General features: G+C 48.5%; 1 protein-coding gene across 1 annotated transcript; it reads left to right on the forward strand.

Moving 5' to 3' along the window:
* The first annotated feature begins 18815 nt into the window (after positions 1-18815).
* Positions 18816-19229, forward strand: LOC144819252 (protein eva-1 homolog A-like). Its single transcript, XM_078677220.1, has one exon. It carries the CDS (start codon positions 18837-18839, stop codon positions 19227-19229), a length of 393 nt encoding a protein of 130 aa, XP_078533346.1. The 5' UTR covers positions 18816-18836.
* The last annotated feature ends 886 nt before the right edge of the window (positions 19230-20115 follow it).

A 20115-nucleotide genomic window follows, 5' to 3' on the forward strand; every position in this document is an offset into this window, starting at 1 on the left:
TGATGTTTAAATTCAAGAAGACACCCCACAGAAAGACTAGGCCCATGCACCACTCTCTACCCCTGGGCATAATGGATGGAAGCTAGGCAAAATGGGTGCAGGCCTGACAACACTGGCTGCATTCAAAATGGCCCCTTGCACCCCAAGCACATGGCCAGGGCCTGCCTGTACGAGCACTCAAAATGGCCCCCACCCACATGGCAGTCCCCATCAACAGTACACCCCAAAAAAACAAATAACACACAAAAATCACCACAATCCAATGGCATCCATGCCCTCCATGATGCTTACATTAAAGAGACCCCACAGACAGACTCAGTCCATGCACCACTCACTACCCCCGTGCAAAAGGCCTCAACAGCAGCCCCAAAAATCGAAAAACACACAAACATCAGCACAATCACATGCCATCAATGATGTTTAAATTCAAGAAGACACCCCACAGAAAGACTAGGCCCATGCACCACTCACTACCCCTGGGCATAATGGATGGAAGCTAGGCAAAATGGGTGCAGGCCTGACAACACTGGCTGCATTCAAAATGGCCCCTTGCACCCCAAGCACATGGCCAGGGCCTGCCTGTACCAGCACTAAAAATGGCCCCACCCACATGGCCAGTCCCCATCAACAGTACACCCCAAAAAAAACAAAAAATCACCACAATCCAATGGAATCCATGCCCTCCATGATGCTTACATTAAAGAGACCCCACAGACAGACTCAGTCCATGCACCACTCACTACCCCTGGGCAAAAGGCCTCAACAGAAGCCCCAAAAATCGAAAAACACACAAAAATCAGCACAATCCCATGCCATCAATGATGTTTAAATTCAAGAAGACACCCCACAGAAAGACTAGGCCCATGCACCACTCACTACCCCTGGGCATAATGGAAGGAAGCTAGGCAAAATGGGTACAGGCCTGACAACACTGGCTGCATTCAAAATGGCCCCTTGCACCCCAAGCACATGGCCAGGGCCTGCCTGTACCAGCACTCAAAATGGCCCCCACCCACATGGCAGTCCCCATCAACAGTACACCCCAAAAAAACGAATAACACACAAAAATCACCACAATCCAATGGCATCCATGCCCTCCATGATGCTTACATTAAAGAGACCCCACAGACAGACTCAGTCCATGCACCACTCACTACCCCTGGGCAAAAGGCCTCAACAGCAGCCCCAAAAATTGAAAAACACACAAACATCAGCACAATCCCATGCCATCAATGATGTTTAAATTCAAGAAGACACCCCACAGAAAGACTAGGCCCATGCACCACTCACTACCCCATGGCATAATGGATGGAAGCTAGGCAAAATGGGTGCAGGCCTGACAACACTGGCTGCATTCAAAATGGCCCCTTGCAACCCAAGCACATGGCCAGGACCTGCCTGTACCAGCACTCAAAATGGCCCCCACCCACATGGCCAGTCCCCATCAACAGTACACCCCCAAAAAACGAAAAACACACAAAAATCACCACAATCCAATGGAATCCATACCCTCCATGATGCTTACATTAAAGAGACCCCACAGACAGACTCAGTCCATGCACCACTCACTACCCCAGGGCAAAAGGCCTCAACAGCAGCCCCAAAAATCGAAAAACACACAAAAATCAGCACAATCACATGCCATCAATGATGTTTAAATTCAAGAAGACACCCCACAGAAAGACTAGGCCCATGCACCACTCTCTACCCCTGGGCATAATGGATGGAAGCTAGGCAAAATGGGTGCAGGCCTGACAACACTGGCTGCATTCAAAATGGCCCCTTGCAACCCAAGCACATGGCCAGGACCTGCCTGTACCGGCACTCAAAATGGCCCCCACCCACATGGCCAGTCCCCATCAACAGTACACCCCCAAAAAACGAAAAACACACAAAAATCACCACAATCCAATGGAATCCATACCCTCCATGATGCTTACATTAAAGAGACCCCACAGACAGACTCAGTCCATGCACCACTCACTACCCCTGGGCAAAAGGCCTCAACAGCAGCCCCAAAAATCGAAAAACAAACAAAAATCAGCACAATCCCATGCCATCAATGATGTTTAAATTCAAGAAGACACCCCGCAGAAAGACTAGGTCTATGCACCACTCACTACCCCTGGGCATAATGGATGGAAGCTAGGCAAAATGGGTGCAGGCCTGACAACACTGGCTGCATTCAAAATGGCCCCTTGCACCCAAAGCACATGGCCAGGGCCTGCCTGTACCAGCACTCAAAATGGCCCCCACCCACATGGCCAGTCCCCATCAACAGTACACCCCAAAAAAACGAAAAACACATAAAAATCACCACAATCCAATGGAATCCATGCCCTCCATGATGCTTACATTAAAGAGACCCCACAGACAGACTCAGTCCATGCACCACTCATTACCCCAGGGCAAAAGGCCTCAACAGCAGCCCCAAAAATCGAAAAACACACACAAATCAGCACAATCGCATGCCATCAATGATGTTTAAATTCAAGAAGACACCCCACAGAAAGACTAGGCCCATGCACCACTCTCTACCCCTGGGCATAATGGATGGAAGCTAGGCAAAATGGGTGCAGGCCTGAAAACACTGGCTGCATTCAAAATGGCCCCTTGCACCCCAAGCACATGGCCAGGGCCTGCCTGTGCGAGCACTCAAAATGGCCCCCACCCACATGGCAGTCCCCATCAACAGTACACCCCAAAAAAACAAATAACACACAAAAATCACCACAATCCAATGGCATCCATGCCCTCCATGATGCTTACATTAAAGAGACCCCACAGACAGACTCAGTCCATGCACCACTCACTACCCCTGTGCAAAAGGCCTCAACAGCAGCCCCAAAAATCGAAAAACACACAAACATCAGCACAATCACATGCCATCAATGATGTTTAAATTCAAGAAGACACCCCACAGAAAGACTAGGCCCATGCACCACTCACTACCCCTGGGCATAATGGATGGAAGCTAGGCAAAATGGGTGCAGGCCTGACAACACTGGCTGCATTCAAAATGGCCCCTTGCACCCCAAGCACATGGCCAGGGCCTGCCTGTACCAGCACTCAAAATGGCCCCCACCCACATGGCCAGTCCCCATCAACAGTACACCCCCAAAAAACAAAAAACACACAAAAATCACAACAATCCAATGGCATCCATGCCCTCCATGATGCTTACATTAAAGAGACCCCACAGACAGACTCAGTCCATGCACCACTCACTACCCCTGGGCAAAAGGCCTCAACAGCAGCCCCAAAAATCGAAAAACACACAAAAATCAGCGCAATCACATGCCATCAATGATGTTTAAATTCAAGAAGACACCCCACAGAAAGACTAGGCCCATGCACCACTCACAACCCCTGGGCATAATGGATGGAAGCTAGGCAAAATGGGTGCAGGCCTGACAACACTGGCTGCATTCAAAATGGCCCCTTGCACCCCAAGCACGTGGCCAGGGCCTGCCTGTACCAGCACTCAAAATGCCCCCCACCCACATGGCAGTCCCCATCAACAGTACACCCCAAAAAAACAAATAACACACAAAAATCACCACAATCCAATGGCATCCATGCCCTCCATGATGGTTACATTAAAGAGACCCCACAGACAGACTCAGTCCATGCACCACTCACTACCCCAGGGCAAAAGGCCTCAACAGCAGCCCCAAAAATCGAAAAACACACAACAATCAGCACAATCACATGCCATCAATGATGTTTAAATTCAAGAAGACACCCCACAGAAAGACTAGGCCCATGCACCACTCACTACCCCTGGGCATAATGGATGGAAGCTAGGCAAAATGGGTGCAGGCCTGACAACACTGGCTGCATTCAAAATGGCCCCTTGCACCCCAAGCACATGGCCAGGGCCTGCCTGTACCAGCACTCAAAATGGCCCCCACCCACATGGCAGTCCCCATCAACAGTACACCCCAAAAAAACGAATAACACACAAAAATCACCACAATCCAATGGCATCCATGCCCTCCATGATGCTTACATTAAAGAGACCCCACAGACAGACTCAGTCCATGCACCACTCACTACCCCAGGGCAAAAGGCCTCAACAGCAGCCCCAAAAATCGTAAAACACACAAAAATCAGCACAATCACATGCCATCAATGATGTTTAAATTCAAGAAGACACCCCACAGAAAGACTAGGCCCATGCACCACTCACTACCCCTGGGCATAATGGATGGAAGCTAGGCAAAATGGGTGCAGGCCTGACAACACTGGCTGCATTCAAAATGGCCCCTTGCACCCCAAGCACATGGCCAGGGCCTGCCTGTACCAGCACTCAAAATGGCCCCACCCACATGGCCAGTCCCCATCAACAGTACACCCCAAAAAAAACAAAAAACACACAAAAATCACCTCAATCCAATGGAATCCATGCCCTCCATGATGCTTACATTAAAGAGACCCCACAGACAGACTCAGTCCATGCACCACTCACTACCCCTGGGCAAAAGGCCTCAACAGAAGCCCCAAAAATTGAAAAACACACAAAAATCAGCACAATCCCATGCCATCAATGATGTTTAAATTCAAGAAGACACCCCACAGAAAGACTAGGCCCATGCACCACTCACTACCCCAGGGCATAATGGATGGAAGCTAGGCAAAATGGGTACAGGCCTGACAACACTGGCTGCATTCAAAATGGCCCCGTGCACCCCATGCACATGGCCAGGGCCTGCCTGTACCAGCACTCAAAATGCCCCCCACCCACATGGCAGTCCCCATCAACAGTACACCCCCAAAAAACGAATAACACACAAAAATCACCACAATCCAATGGCATCCATGCCCTCCATGATGCTTACATTAAAGAGACCCCACAGACAGACTCAGTCCATGCACCACTCACTACCCCTGGGAAAAAGGCCTCAACAGCAGCCCCAAAAATTGAAAAACACACAAACATCAGCACAATCCCATGCCATCAATGATGTTTAAATTCAAGAAGACACCCCACAGAAAGACTAGGCCCATGCACCACTCACTACCCCTGGGCATAATGGATGGAAGCTAGGCAAAATGGGTGCAGGCCTGACAACACTGGCTGCATTCAAAATGGCCCCTTGCAACCCAAGCGCATGGCCAGGACCTGCCTGTACCAGCACTCAAAATGGCTCCCACCCACATGGCCAGTCTCCATCAACAGTACACCCCCAAAAAACGAAAAAACACAAAAATCACCACAATCCAATGGAATCCATGCCCTCCATGATGCTTACATTAAAGAGACCCCACAGACAGACTCAGTCCATGCACCACTCACTACCCCTGGGCAAAAGGCATCAACAGCATCCCCAAAAATCGAAAAACAAACAAAAATCAGCACAATCCCATGCCATCAATGATGTTTAAATTCAAGAAGACACCCCGCAGAAAGACTAGGCCCATGCACCACTCACTACCCCTGGGCATAATGGATGGAAGCTAGGCAAAATGGGTGCAGGCCTGACAACACTGGCTGCATTCAAAATGGCCCCTTGCACCCCAAGCACATGGCCAGGGCCTGCCTGTACCAGCACTCAAAATGGCCCCCACCCACATGGCAGTCCCCATCAACAGTACACCCCAAAAATACGAAAAACACACAAAAATCACCACAATCCAATGGAATCCATGCCCTCCATGATGCTTACATTAAAGAGACCCCACAGACAGACTCAGTTAATGCACCACTCACTACCCCAGGGAAAAAGGCCTCAACAGCAGCCCCAGAAATCGAAAAACACACAAAAATCAGCACAATCACATGCCATCAATGATGTTTAAATTCAAGAAGACACCCCACAGAAAGACTAGGCCCATGCACCACTCTCTATCCCTGGGCATAATGGATGGAAGCTAGGCAAAATGGGTGCAGGCCTGACAACACTGGCTGCATTCAAAATGGCCCCTTGCACCCCAAGCACATGGCCAGGGCCTGCCTGTACGAGCACTCAAAATGGCCCCCACCCACATGGTAGTCCCCATCAACAGTACACCCCAAAAAAACAAATAACACACAAACATCACCACAATCCAATGGCATCCATGCCCTCCATGATTGTTACATTAAAGAGACCCCACAGACAGACTCAGTCCATGCACCACTCACTACCCCTGTGCAAAAGGCCTCAACAGCAGCCCCAAAAATCAAAAAACACACAAACATTAGCACAATCCCATGGCATCAATGATGTTTAAATTCAAGAAGACACCCCACAGAAAGACTAGGCCCATGCACCACTCACTAACCCTGGGCATAATGGATGGAAGCTAGGCAAAATGGGTGCAGGCCTGACAACACTGGCTGCATTCAAAATGGCCCCTTGCACCCCAAGCACATGGCCAGGGCCTGCCTGTACCAGCACTCAAAATGGCCCCCACCCACATGGCCAGTCCCCATCAACAGTACACCCCCAAAAAACATAAAACACACAAAAATCACCACAATCCAATGGAATCCATGCCCTCCATGATGCTTACATTAAAGAGACCCAACAGACAGACTCAGTCCATGCACCACTCACTACCCCTGGGCAAAAGGCCTCAACAGCAGCCCCAAAAATCGAAAAACACACAAAAATCAGCACAATCACATGCCATCAATGATGTTTAAATTCAAGAAGACACCCCACAGAGAGACTAGGCCCATGCACCACTCATTACCCCTGGGCATAATGGATGGAAGCTAGGCAAAATGGGTGCAGGCCTGACAACACTGGCTGATTCAAAATGGCCCCTTGCACCCCAAGCACATGGCCAGGGCCTGCCTGTACCAGCACTCAAAATGGCCCCCACCCACATGGCAGTCCCCATCAACAGTACACCCCAAAAAAACAAATAACACACAAAAATCACCACAATCCAATGCAATCCATGCCCTCCATGATGCTTACATTAAAGAGACCCCACATACAGACTCAGTCCATGCACCACTCACTACCCCAGGGCAAAAGGCCTCAACAGCAGCCCCAAAAATCGAAAAAACACACAAAAATCAGCACAATCACATGCCATCAATGATGTTTAAATTCAAGAAGACACCCCACAGAAAGACTAGGCCCATGCACCACTCACTACCCCTGGGCATAATGGATGGAAGCTAGGCAAAATGGGTGCAGGCCTGACAACACTGGCTGATTCAAAATGGCCCCTTGCACCCCAAGCACATGGCCAGGGCCTGCCTGTACCAGCACTCAAAATGGCCCCCACCCACATGGCAGTCCCCATCAACAGTACACCCCAAAAAAACAAATAACACACAAAAATCACCACAATCCAATGGAATCCATGCCCTCCATGATGCTTACATTAAAGAGACCCCACAGACAGACTCAGTCCATGCACCACTCACTACCCCAGGGCAAAAGGCCTCAACAGCAGCCCCAAAAATCGAAAAAACACACAAAAATCAGCACAATCACATGCCATCAATGATGTTTAAATTCAAGAAGACACCCCACAGAAAGACTAGGCCCATGCACCACTCACTACCCCTGGGCATAATGGATGGAAGCTAGGCAAAATGGGTGCAGGCCTGACAACACTGGCTGCATTCAAAATGGCCCCTTGCACCCCAAGCACATGGCCAGGGCATGCCTGTACCAGCACTCAAAATGCCCCCCACCCACATGGCAGTCCCCATCAACAGTACACCCCAAAAAAACAAATAACACACAAAAATCACCACAATCCAATGGAATCCATGCCCTCCATGATGCTTACATTAAAGAGACCCCACAGACAGACTCAGTCCATGCACCACTCACTACCCCAGGGCAAAAGGCCTCAACAGCAGCCCCAAAAATCGAAAAACACACAAAAATCAGCACAATCACATGTCATCAATGATGTTTAAATTCAAGAAGACACCCCACAGAAAGACTAGGCCCATGCACCACTCACTACCCCTGGGCATAATGGATGGAAGCTAGGCAAAATGGGTGCAGGCCTGACAACACTGGCTGCATTCAAAATGGCCCCTTGCACCCCAAGCACATGGCCAGGGCCTGCCTGTACCAGCACTCAAAATGGCCCACACCCACATGGCAGTCCCCATCAACAGTACACCCCAAAAAAACAAATAACACACAAAAATCACCACAATCCAATGGCATCCATGCCCTCCATGATGGTTACATTAAAGAGACCCCACAGACAGACTCAGTCCATGCACCACTCACTACCCCTGGGCAAAAGGCCTCAACAGCAGCCCCAAAAATCGAAAAACACACAAACATCAGCACAATCCCATGCCATCAATGATGTTTAAATTCAAGAAGACACCCCACAGAAAGACTAGGCCCATGCACCACTCACTACCCCATGGCATAATGGATGGAAGCTAGGCAAAATGGGTGCAGGCCTGACAACGCTGGCTGCATTCAAAATGACCCCTTGCAACCCAAGCACATGGCCAGGGCCTGCCGGTACCAGCACTCAAAATGGACCCCACCCACATGGCCAGTCCCCATCAACAGTACACCCCCAAAAAATGAAAAACACACAAAAATCACCACAATCCAATGGAATCCATGCCCTCTATGATGCTTACATTAAAGAGACCCCACAGACAGACTCAGTCCATGCACCACTCACTACCCCTGGGCAAAAGGCCTCAACAGCAGCCCCAAAAATCAAAAATCACACAAAAATCAGCACAATCCCATGCCATCAATGATGTTTAAATTCAAGAAGACACCCCACAGAAAGACTAGGCCCATGCACCACTCACTACCCCTGGGCATAATGGATGGAAGCTAGGCAAAATGGGTGCAGGCCTGACAACACTGGCTGCATTCAAAATGGCCCCTTGCACCCAAAGCACATGGCCAGGGCCTGCCTGTACCAGCACTCAAAATGGCCCCCACCCACATGGCCAGTCCCCATCAACAGTACACCCCAAAAAAACGAAAAACACACAAAAATCACCACAATCCAATGGAATCCATGCCCTCCATGATGCTTACATTAAAGAGACCCCACAGACAGACTCAGTCCATGCACCACTCACTACCCCTGGGCAAAAGGCCTCAACAGCAGCCCCAAAAATTGAAAAACACACAAAAATCAGCACAATCCAATGGCATCCATGCCCTTCATGATGCTTACATTAAAGAGACCCCACAGACAGACTCAGTCCATGCACCACTCACTACCCCTGGGCAAAAGGCCTCAACAGCAGCCCCAAAAATCAAAAATCACACAAAAATCAGCACAATCCCATGCCATCAATGATGTTTAAATTCAAGAAGACACCCCACAGAAAGACTAGGCCCATGCACCACTCACTACCCCTGGGCATAATGGATGGAAGCTAGGCAAAATGGGTGCAGGCCTGACAACACTGGCTGCATTCAAAATGGCCCCTTGCACCCAAAGCACATGGCCAGGGCCTGCCTGTACCAGCACTCAAAATGGCCCCCACCCACATGGCCAGTCCCCATCAACAGTACACCCCAAAAAAACGAAAAACACACAAAAATCACCACAATCCAATGGAATCCATGCCCTCCATGATGCTTACATTAAAGAGACCCCACAGACAGACTCAGTTCATGCACCACTCACTACCCCTGGGCAAAAGGCCTCAACAGCAGCCCCAAAAATTGAAAAACACACAAAAATCAGCACAATCCAATGGCATCCATGCCCTTCATGATGCTTACATTAAAGAGACCCCACAGACAGACTCAGTCCATGCACCACTCACTACCCCTGGGCAAAAGGCCCCAACAACAGCCAAAAAATAAAAAAAAAAAAACAGAAATCAGCACAATCCAATGGCATCCATGCCCTCCATGATGCTTACATTAAAGAGACCCCACAGACAGACTCAGTCCATGCACCACTCACTAGCCCTTGGCAAAAGGCCTCAACAGCAGCCCCAAAAAACGAAAAACACTCAAAAATCAGCACAATCCCATGCCATCAATGATGTTTAAATTCAAGAAGACACCCCACAGAAAGACTAGGCCCATGCACCACTCACTACCCCTGGGCATAATGGATGGAAGCTAGGCAAAATGGGTGCAGGCCTGACAACACTGGCTGCATTCAAAATGGCCCCTTGCACCCCAAGCACATGGCCAGGGCCTGCCTGTACCAGCACTCAAAATGGCCCCCACCCACATGGCCAGTCCCCATCAACAGTACACCCCAAAACAACGAAAAACACACAAACATCACCACAATCCAATGGAATCCATGCCCTCCATGATGCTTACATTAAAGAGACCCCACAGACAGACTCAGTCCATGTACCACTCACTACCCCTGGGCAAAAGGCCTCAACAGCAGCCCCAAAATTCGAAAAACACACAAACATCAACACAATCCCATGCCATCAATGATGTTTAAATACAAGAAGACACCCCACAGAAAGCCTAGGCCCATGCACCACTCACTACCCCTGGGCATAATGGATGGAAGCTAGGCAAAATGGGTGCAGGCCTGACAACACTGGCTGCATTCAAAATGGCCCCTTGCACCCCAAGCACATGGCGAGGGCCTGCCTGTACCAGCACTCAAAATGGCCCCCACCCACATGGCCAGTCCGCATCAACAGTACACCCCAAAAAAACGAAAAACACACAAAAATCACCACAATCCAATGGAATCCATGCCCTCCATGATGCTTACATTAAAGAGACCCCACAGACAGACTCAGTCCATGCACCACTCACTACCCCTGGGCAAAAGGCCTCAACAGCAGCCCCACAAATCGAAAAACACACAAAAATCAGCACAATCCCATGCCATCAATGATGTTTAAATTCAAGAAGACACCCCACAGAAAGACTAGGCCCATGCACCACTCACTACCCCATGGCATAATGGATGGAAGCTAGGCAAAATGAGTGCAGGCCTGACAACACTGGCTGCATTCAAAATTGCCCCTTGCACCCCAAGCACATGGCCAGGGCCTGCCTGTACCAGCACTCAAATTGGCCCCCACCCACATGGCCAGTCCCCATCAACAGTACACCCCAAAAAACGTAAAACACACAAAAATCACCACAATCCAATGGCATCCATGCCCTTCATGATGCTTACATTAAAGAGACCCCACAGACAGACTCAGTCCATTAACCACTCACTATCCCTGGGCAAAAGGCCCCATCAACAGCCAAAAAAATCGAAAGACACACAAAAATCAGCACAATCCCATGCCATCCATGCCCTCAATGATGTTTAAATTCAAGACACCCCACAGAAAGACTAGGCCCATGTACCACTCACTACCCCTGGGCAAAAGGCCCCAACAACAGCCAAAAAATCGAAAAAAACAAACAGAAATCAGTACAATCCCATTCCATCCATGCCCTCCATGATGTTTACATTAAAGAGAACCCACAGAAAGACTAGACCCATGCACCACTGAGTACCCCTGGGCAAAAGGCCCCAACAACAGCCCAAAAAAAAAAACAGAAATCAGTACAATCCCATTCCATCCATGCCCTCCATGATGTTTACATTAAAGAGACCCCACAGAAAGACTAGGCCCATGCACCACTGAGTACCCCTGGGCAAAAGGCCCCAACAACAGCCAAAAAATCGAAAAACACACAAAAATCAGCACAATCCCGTACCATCCATGCCCTCAATGATGTTTAAATTCAACAAAATAGTTGTATCATGCACCCATAACTAACGCTGGTCCCACTGGATACTGTGGCTACCCCAATATCTTTTATTTAAGGTTCTGAAAAAGTTCCAAAATTGTAGTTGCAGCAACTGTAATGCCCCAAATATACTTACTTGTGAAAGTTGATTTCTAATCACAAAAAGTAATCATTCCAGGTCAAGATCCAAATGAAAGTGACCAGCACATGAAGAAAGCACTGGGAGGAGCCTGCTGGACAGGAACAGGAAGTTGGAGACTGTGGGGCACTTCCTTCCTCCCACCCCCCCCAAAATGGACTCCTTGCAAAAAAAGTGCAGGCAAATGTCAACCTTAGGAGTTATTCTGATAAAAATCATCATTTTTAGAAGGTTTATGCTGCCTGCTGGTGGATTCTTGTGCAAAATTTCAAATTTTGAAATTTCGCGAGTGCGAGATTGTTGCTGCTCGCCGCATCTACGTGTTCGCAATTGCGAACTCTCGCGATGCGTGCTGTGCAAGGTGGCAAGCCGCGATGACGCCAAACTCCTGCGGGATCCCGCAGCAAGATCCAAAATGGTGCAGCACAGGCAAAATATGGAAAAAAACAACTCTGCAAACGCTGAATGACGGTAAGTGAATGCCGTGCGCCGCTAAATTGTATCACCAAGCAAAAAAATCCGCTGCGTGCGAATTTGCGGATTTTCGGCAAATTCGCGAGAGTTCGCGGATTGCGAATTTGCCGAAAATCTGCAAATTCCGCGAGTGGAACGGATTTTACGCCCACGCTTATCTTGGATGTCGAATAAAGTATTTCTGACTGACACATAGCTACTTTACTTTGTGGGTCAGGATTAGCCTACACTTTCTAGTATACCAGTTTCCAGAGGCAGTCACTTGTGCTATTGAACGTCCTTCTTTGGCAATTGGCACTGTACCCTGTAACTAAAGTCACACTAAATGCCTTAACGTAGGAAAACTGAAATGGGCAGAACGGTATGTTTTTTGAATCAAGATGTATAACACATTTTTTTTTTTACCGGCGCCATTAAGTGTCTGATTTTATAAAACCAGAAGCAGCAGAGATCTCAAAAATGCTTTCACAGGATCTAGGCTTAAATGTGATCCACTTTCTGTTGGACATGAAGAGTAGAAAAACTGTGCATTTAATATGTATATTATTTTGGTAGGGAACAGCTAATGTTATAAATGAAATTCATATGATATTCCTCTTGGTATATATTAATAAACAACCAAGATCAGCCAGTTTCAATGTTTCAATTACTTACGTCCATACCATACCTCCAAGTCTGTTCTCTCCAATAGCTGGTACCTGGAAGGTAATTACCTCATGACGTCCTGGCCTTCCCATTGTGGTCTTGGTGTTGTTTTTGTCATGGCAATTACTAAAGCAACGCAGCAGCAACGCATGTCCTAATTTGGGCTTCCGCCTCGACTGGTCTTATGAAGATGATGAATTTGAAAAACATTCACAGTGGTTCCTTCCCAGGGGACAGCCTTCCCTTTCGATCTGCTGTTACTAGGATTCATCTCTGATGCCTCATTCCGCACTAGTTGTGCAAGGCTCAGAGTCCTGGAGCACGCAGGGCTCCCAGCTCAGTCAGGGTCTAGGTCTGAGGGCAGTGGGAGATGATGCCCTGTGCCATCATGGGTTTCCAGTGCCTCTACACATCTTTTTCCCGCTCACCCTGGTGCTGGTAGTCCTGTACATCACTAGCATGCAGCTCCTTGAGTAGCATTGATCTGACCTCTGCCAGGACTGGCCTTTAGGGAAATCAGGGATCAGCAAGGCAGGAGAGACTGGACAAGGCCAGTCACATGACAAGCTTCTGCCTATTGAGTGACTCAGGCCCACCAGCCTTCAAGAAGCATTGGAGAGTGTGTGCTTGACATATGATTGACTCTGCCCCAGCCTACCTGTGTGGCATTGGTCTGTGGTTATACAACATTTTACTGACTCCATCCAAGCTCTAGAAAGTTTTAAAGGTGATCGGCCTCACATGATAATCCATGTTGCCCTAGAGTTTTAAAGGCACTGACATGTGTTCTATTGATTTAACTCTTCCCCAGCCCCAAAGATAGTCAAGAGCTCTCTGCTGTGCTGGAGTTTTAGAAGCACTGACTGCTCACTGCACCAGCCACTAGCACCCAAACCCCCAAAACCCTAAATCGAGGATGTGAGGGCAAGCACTTATACCAGAGCCTCAGTTCTAATCTGACATGCATGACAGACACAAGAAGAGACCCAATTCTGCAAGGAGCTTGTAAGATACCACCTCTCTGAACTATGTACTAAAATGAAGTAGACCATGTAGAGAATGTGAGATTTCCCCAGAGGAAGATAGAGCCAACAAGTAAATAATAGTAAATGTCTTTTTGTGGCAATGTGGGCAATCAGTTAGTCTTACCGGAGAGCAATATTAAGCATGTGTTGTAATCACAGAGGCAATGTATGGGACACACACTTAAGAATAAACCCGAGATCAATTTTGTTTAAAATAAAAAAAATCTTTAATTATGTTTTGAGAAGCAAGACTTCAAATTGGAAATATGCTTTGTACCATTTCAATACTTGAATAAATACATTGTACACTTATGGTTATCGAAGTAAATGCAGTGCAGTTCAAAGTAGGTGGAACTTTATCTAGCATTCAGCAGCATTCCTGGAAAGCTGGAAGCACGCTGAAATCAACGCCCTCCTCAAGGAGCCCAAAGCAGACCCCAAGGACCTCAAGAACTCTCAACCCATCTCCCTGCTCCCGTTCCCGGCAAAGGTCATCGAGAAAATCATCAACATGCAACTGGCCCGCCACCTGGTAGACAACAACATCTTGGACCCGTCCCAGTCTGGATTCAGACAAAACCACAGCACTGAGACAGCCCTCATCGCCGCCAAAGACAAAATCAGGCAACAACTAGACAACGGCAAAACATCAGCCCTCATCCTCATGGATCTGTCAACCGCCTTTGACACGGTCTGCCATCGCACTCTAAAGAAACGCCTCCTAGAAGCCTCTTGTCTGGAACACGTCCTTCCTCTCCGGCAGAACCCAGAGTATCCGCCTCCCACCCTTCCGATCCAAAGCCACCGACATCATCTGCGGCATCACCCAGGGCTCACCACTCAGCCCAACGCTGTACAATGTCTATATGCCCCCCTGTGCACAAGTGGCCCGCCATCACGACCTCAACATCATCCCCTACGCCAACGACACCCAGCTCATCCTCTCCCTCACCAAGGACCCACACACCGCCAAAACCAACCTCCACGATGGAATGAAGGGCATCGTCGACTGGACGAGGAGCAGCCGTCTGAAGCCAAACTCAGACAAGATGGAGGTCCTCATCCTCGGAACCACCCTCTCAGCCTGGGTCGACTCCTGGTGGCCGACCACACTGGGAACAGCACCAACACCCACCGACCATGCACCCAATCTAGGATTCATCCTGAACTCCTCCCTCTCCATGTCTAAGCAGGCCAACACCGTCTCCTCCTCCTGTTGCTACAACACCCTCCGCATGCTTCGCAGGATCTACTAGTGGATCTCGACCAAAACAAGAAGAACGGTGACAGTGGCCCTCGTCAGCAGCAGACTGGACTACGGAAATGCACTCTACGCAGGAATCCCAGCCAAACACCTACGACGACTACAACGCATCCAAAAAAGCCTCAGCCGGACCGATTGTCAACGTACCCCACCACAGCCACATCACACCCCACCTGAGAGACCTAAACTGGCTCCCCGTCGACAAGAGGATCACCTTCAAGCTCCTCACCCACGCACACAAAGCACTCCACAACGCCGGACCATCCTACCTGAACAGCAGACTCAGCTTCCACACCCGCAGCCGCCAGCTCCGCTCTACCAGCCTCACCCTTGCCGCTGTCCCCCGCATCCAACGAATGACCTCCGGAGGCAGATCCTTCTCCTACCTCGCCGCCAAGACCTGGAACACCCTCCCTACCCACATACAGCAGACCCAAGACCTACTCGCCTTCAGAAGACTCCTCAAGACCTTGCTCTTCGAGCAGTAGCGGCACCCCCCCTCCCCTCAGCGCCTTGGGACCCTCACGGGTAAGTAGCGCGCTTTATAAGTACTCTGATTGATTGATTGATTGATTGATACTGTCAAATTGTCACCATTGCAGTTGGCAGAGATGCAAACAAAGCATGCAGCTTTCAATGGCATTTGGTAGATCTGCAAAGCAGTGGTTGCTGCAGGACGGATTGGCTTAAGATAGTGGAGGGCCGCTGACTCAGTTTCCATCATGGTCCCTGGAAGGAGGACTCTGGAAAGGGGTTATGGTGGACTACGGTCCTGTGAAAGATTGGAGGTCATCTTCACTGGAAGGATGGATGTCTATGAAGGTCCAGGACTTGGGTACAGCAGGCAGATGAGTCTTACCTGGAACAGGAGTACCCGAGGTCATAGGGCAATTTTTGGAGGTCCCTGGCAGTGGTCAGGCCACGGAGAAGATACAGGCAAGACCATCACAGAGGAGGCAGTCATACCAGTTTTGCCGCTTTACGCCATTGATGCAACATGCATGAGGGTATAAGCTCTCAAGAACATGGCGGGTACTAGCATTGGCCGTTGTACTGAGAATATCCCTCAAGTTGAGGTAGGCGTACAGTGGTTGGTTCCACTGGACTGGTAAACTAACCGGCCTGGATTGCTCCAATGTTTCTGTCAGTAGTAAATCTTATTGACACAGAGTGTGACAGTCCTAAACTACATCAGTTTCTTTACAGGTGGATGCCAGGAACCATAGACTCTAGCTCAAAGGGAGGCTCTTGGCAACTTGCAGAAGGCTAGAGGTGTCTTGGTTTCTTGGAAGCCTCATGAGTTTAGGGAGAGACATAAGGTTGCAAAAGTTGAGTTCTTAGCAGCAGCAGGGGCTTGAGCCAGTCTCTTCTGCATAGGCTCTCAGTTCTTGAACTACAGCAGTCTTCTTCTGTTGCCTTCTTATGTCATTTGAATCTAAAGTCAGGTTCTTGGGAAGCCTCCTAAATACTGAATCTAGGGCCGCTTTAAGGAAGGATTACAACAAGATGTACTTCTTAGAAAATCAGTGAAGCCTTCCCGGAGCTAGGAAACCTGTGCTGATGAGTATCCAATCCATGTACTCTTCATGACTACCCGGTTCACTTACAATGCCGAGAATGAACTGGGCATAGCAAGGAGATACATGCTCATGCTGATATGCTTTCTCATAGGATATAGTGTACCCTGCCTTAGGGCAGAATGGACTGGGCATCATAAGGGGATTTATGCTCATTCTGATATGCTCTCACATAGGATATACTGTACCCTACCTTATGGATGAAGGCATGCCACAGGAGTGACCTATATCGTATGCAGGCTAAAGGTAACATGGCACACAAGGTTGTTTTCCATGCACCTAAATTGTAAATTGATACTTGTATAGCGCATTACTCACCCGCAAGGGTCTCAAGGCGCTTGTACGAATACCGATGTGGAACCCATCCTGGCTTTCCCTGTGAGGTGTCCACTCCTGGGCACCCCCAAGGTGGAGGCCAGGCATCCTTAGCGTTGTGGGGGCTGTTGTGGAGTTTAAGCAAGCTATTGTCCAGAGTTGCAGAGTGGGACTCCATGATTGGAATAGGCACCGAGGCGAGAATTATCAGGTCCGTGGAATTTTGAGCCCAAGACCCGCCGAGGCGGGGAATTGAACCCCGGTCCCGGGCTAGACCTCTGCATCAGGGTCTGCCGCTCTAACCATTGAGCCACACTTCTCCACTTAGACACACACCCTATGAAAGCAGCACCACCTATTCCTGGGTGAGTGGTCCCTGAGGGACCTTCTTCAGACTCTATTCCCTGGGAACCAAGATTCCTATTTATCAGTGCTTACAGGGGAAACATAAGTTACGCCAATCATGGTACAGTTTTAGGGAAAGGAGATTTAGAACTAGAAACCTGGTTAGCAGGGAATCAGTACACTTATAGCTCAAAATAACATCAGACAGCATGCAAAAAGTGGGGGATAACCATGTCAACAGAGGCACTTTCCTAAAGAGTTGTACAGATCAATGCTCAGTTCCCCAAGAAAGAGGGACTCCTTTGAGAGTCAAAGGCATCACCAGACTCTCCTGGAATAGGGACACTAGTCCCATGCAAAAGCAAATAAAAACAACTTACCAGAACCAAAGGAATGCTGAGCATCAGGCCCTTCGGGGGATTGTCCGGAAATACATAGTCCAGTGCATTGTGGAAAATGTAGTCCTGACCGCCATGAAGTTTCAAGCAGCTACCTTGTTACCCCAGACCTCTGATGTCAAAATAACTTTCTGCTGAGATTACTGCTGCCAAGGCTTGTTGGTTGTTAACCTGGCAACCAACAACTTTACTCGATGCCGCACCTTGCAGAAACTCTGCAAAACAATACGTTTATGTCAACAGTGGCTTTGTTGTTAACATTTTGCACTCTGTTCCCCACCAGCACCACGTAAGCAATAAAACTAGCTTCTTCACGGCTCCAGCCTGAGCACCAAGGTCAGCCAAGACAACTCTGCACCAGGAAAAATGCAACTGACATTTTTGGCTTGGTCCTGAGACCCTATATCAACTTTACACTCTTTGGGTTCCATGCAGCTTGATCTGCAAGTGACCAATTGCCATTAGTGCTTTTTACCATTGGCTGAAATGATGAAATTCAGCAATACTGATTGGCACTGATTTAATATTGCTTCTAAAATAAGTAACTCCGGCCTTGTTCCCTCCCCTTTCTTTGCTGCTCTCCCAACCCTCCTCCACCTGTGCCGGCAAGATCAGGCACCGCTCCTGTGCTGCTGATGGGGCTCTCGGAGGGACCCAGAGTCACTGTTCGGGGCTGCTACCCTCTGCCCTCTCCCGGTTGCCCACCGGTTGCCCATCACAAGGTCAGAGTGCCTAAGAAACTCCTCCCTGAATCCCATCCAAAGCCAACCAACTACCAAGGACCCCGAAGATCTCATTTCCCACAGCTGCCAAGAGCCTACAATCCCGACGTGATATGCACTGGTGCCTCCTTCTCCGATGTCTCTCCACTCATAATACAGCACCGCCAACAGGAGAGAAAAAGACAGGGAGGTCGGCAACATTTTCCCCTATAGAGCGCCCGCTGCTGCAATGGCTGGATGAGACGCCAAGAATGGGCTTCAACACCAGCATGGATCCCGTGGGCAGACTCAACATGGAAATGGCACTGATCAGCAACCTCCCTGCGGCCTACTCCTTCATCTCACTACTTGTGTCCGGCATGTGCATTAGGCTGCTACTGACACTGGTGGCTCTGGATGTGCGAATATCCTGCCAAACAGACTTCAAATGCTCCACTGTAAAGAAGACCACCAGAAAACAAGACAACTGCAGTGACAGCAGCAATGACAACTCTGACACCATCTCTAACCTGTCAGCCGGGCAGGACCACCGCTTCGAGAGGATTTTGAACATGAATGTGTTTGCGTCGACCAAGGAGCTTGAGCAGGCACAGAGACTGGAGGAGTGGGAGTGGATCATCCGCGAGATCTGGGTGAATGGGCTGCCAGATATCCCAGGGACTCGAAGCCTCAATCACTACTACTAGTGCTGCAATGGGATGTGCAGCTCTACCACCATTCAGAAACTAAGGACCTTTCTGTGTCTACGGAGGAAACCAAATGGTTGGTAAAGGAAAATTACTCACTTTCTTGACCCTGCAAAATGGTCATTCAATGATCAAAATACTTGAGGAGCACAGTTGTCCACAAGGTATATTATACAATTTTTGGTCATCTAGAAGTGGTGACCAAAGGCCAAGCAAATTGCCAGTGAGTGTTGTGCTACAGAGTTCTATTCACATGGAATAGAGAAGAGCAGTTGGGAGGGAACATTCCCTCTGCGTGCTTACTCCTCAGGGTTTGGTACAATGACAAAGGGACAGAGATTAAAACGGACCTGATGAAAACCTAATACACTGTTTTATTTATTTATTTTTATCTGGATATGCTAAAGAGAACAACTATGTTTAGCTAGAATTGATGCTAAACTAATTGGAGAATGAAGAAAATGGCTGTAATATCTAGGTGCTGGGAGGGAGGGAAGGGATTGGATCCATGCAAATTGGGAAGACTTTGAAGGGTATCAGGCAAAACTGTTGATGATAACGTGACTGCCTAAAGAAAAGGCAACACTGATATAAGTAACTCAAGTTATACTTATCTGATTTACTTCGCTTTGCTGCCTAAATCTACAAAAAAATCTGTTTTCTATTATAAAATGGTGTTAAATTTCTTTTGAGTCTTGCCACTTACTACTCAAAAATTCTTAACACATTTTCTAATAAAACCTGACTGCTCTTTGCCACTCTACCAAGACGAGGATAAGGATGTAATTTTGTAAAACCAAGGACCGTCTTTGGTGTGCCCAACTGGCATCACTACCTAAAACTCGACCTTTTTGCACTGTACTATTTGTCTTCCTGCCTTATAGTG

This window comes from Lissotriton helveticus, chromosome 2_1 (genome assembly GCF_964261635.1).
Source record: "Lissotriton helveticus chromosome 2_1, aLisHel1.1, whole genome shotgun sequence".
Classification (NCBI taxonomy): Eukaryota; Metazoa; Chordata; class Amphibia; order Caudata; family Salamandridae; genus Lissotriton; species Lissotriton helveticus.

Coding starts and splice junctions, on each gene's coding strand:
- LOC144819252 (XM_078677220.1), top strand. CDS start 18,837: ATGGAAATGGCACTGATCAGCAACCTCCCTGCGGCCTACTCCTTCATC.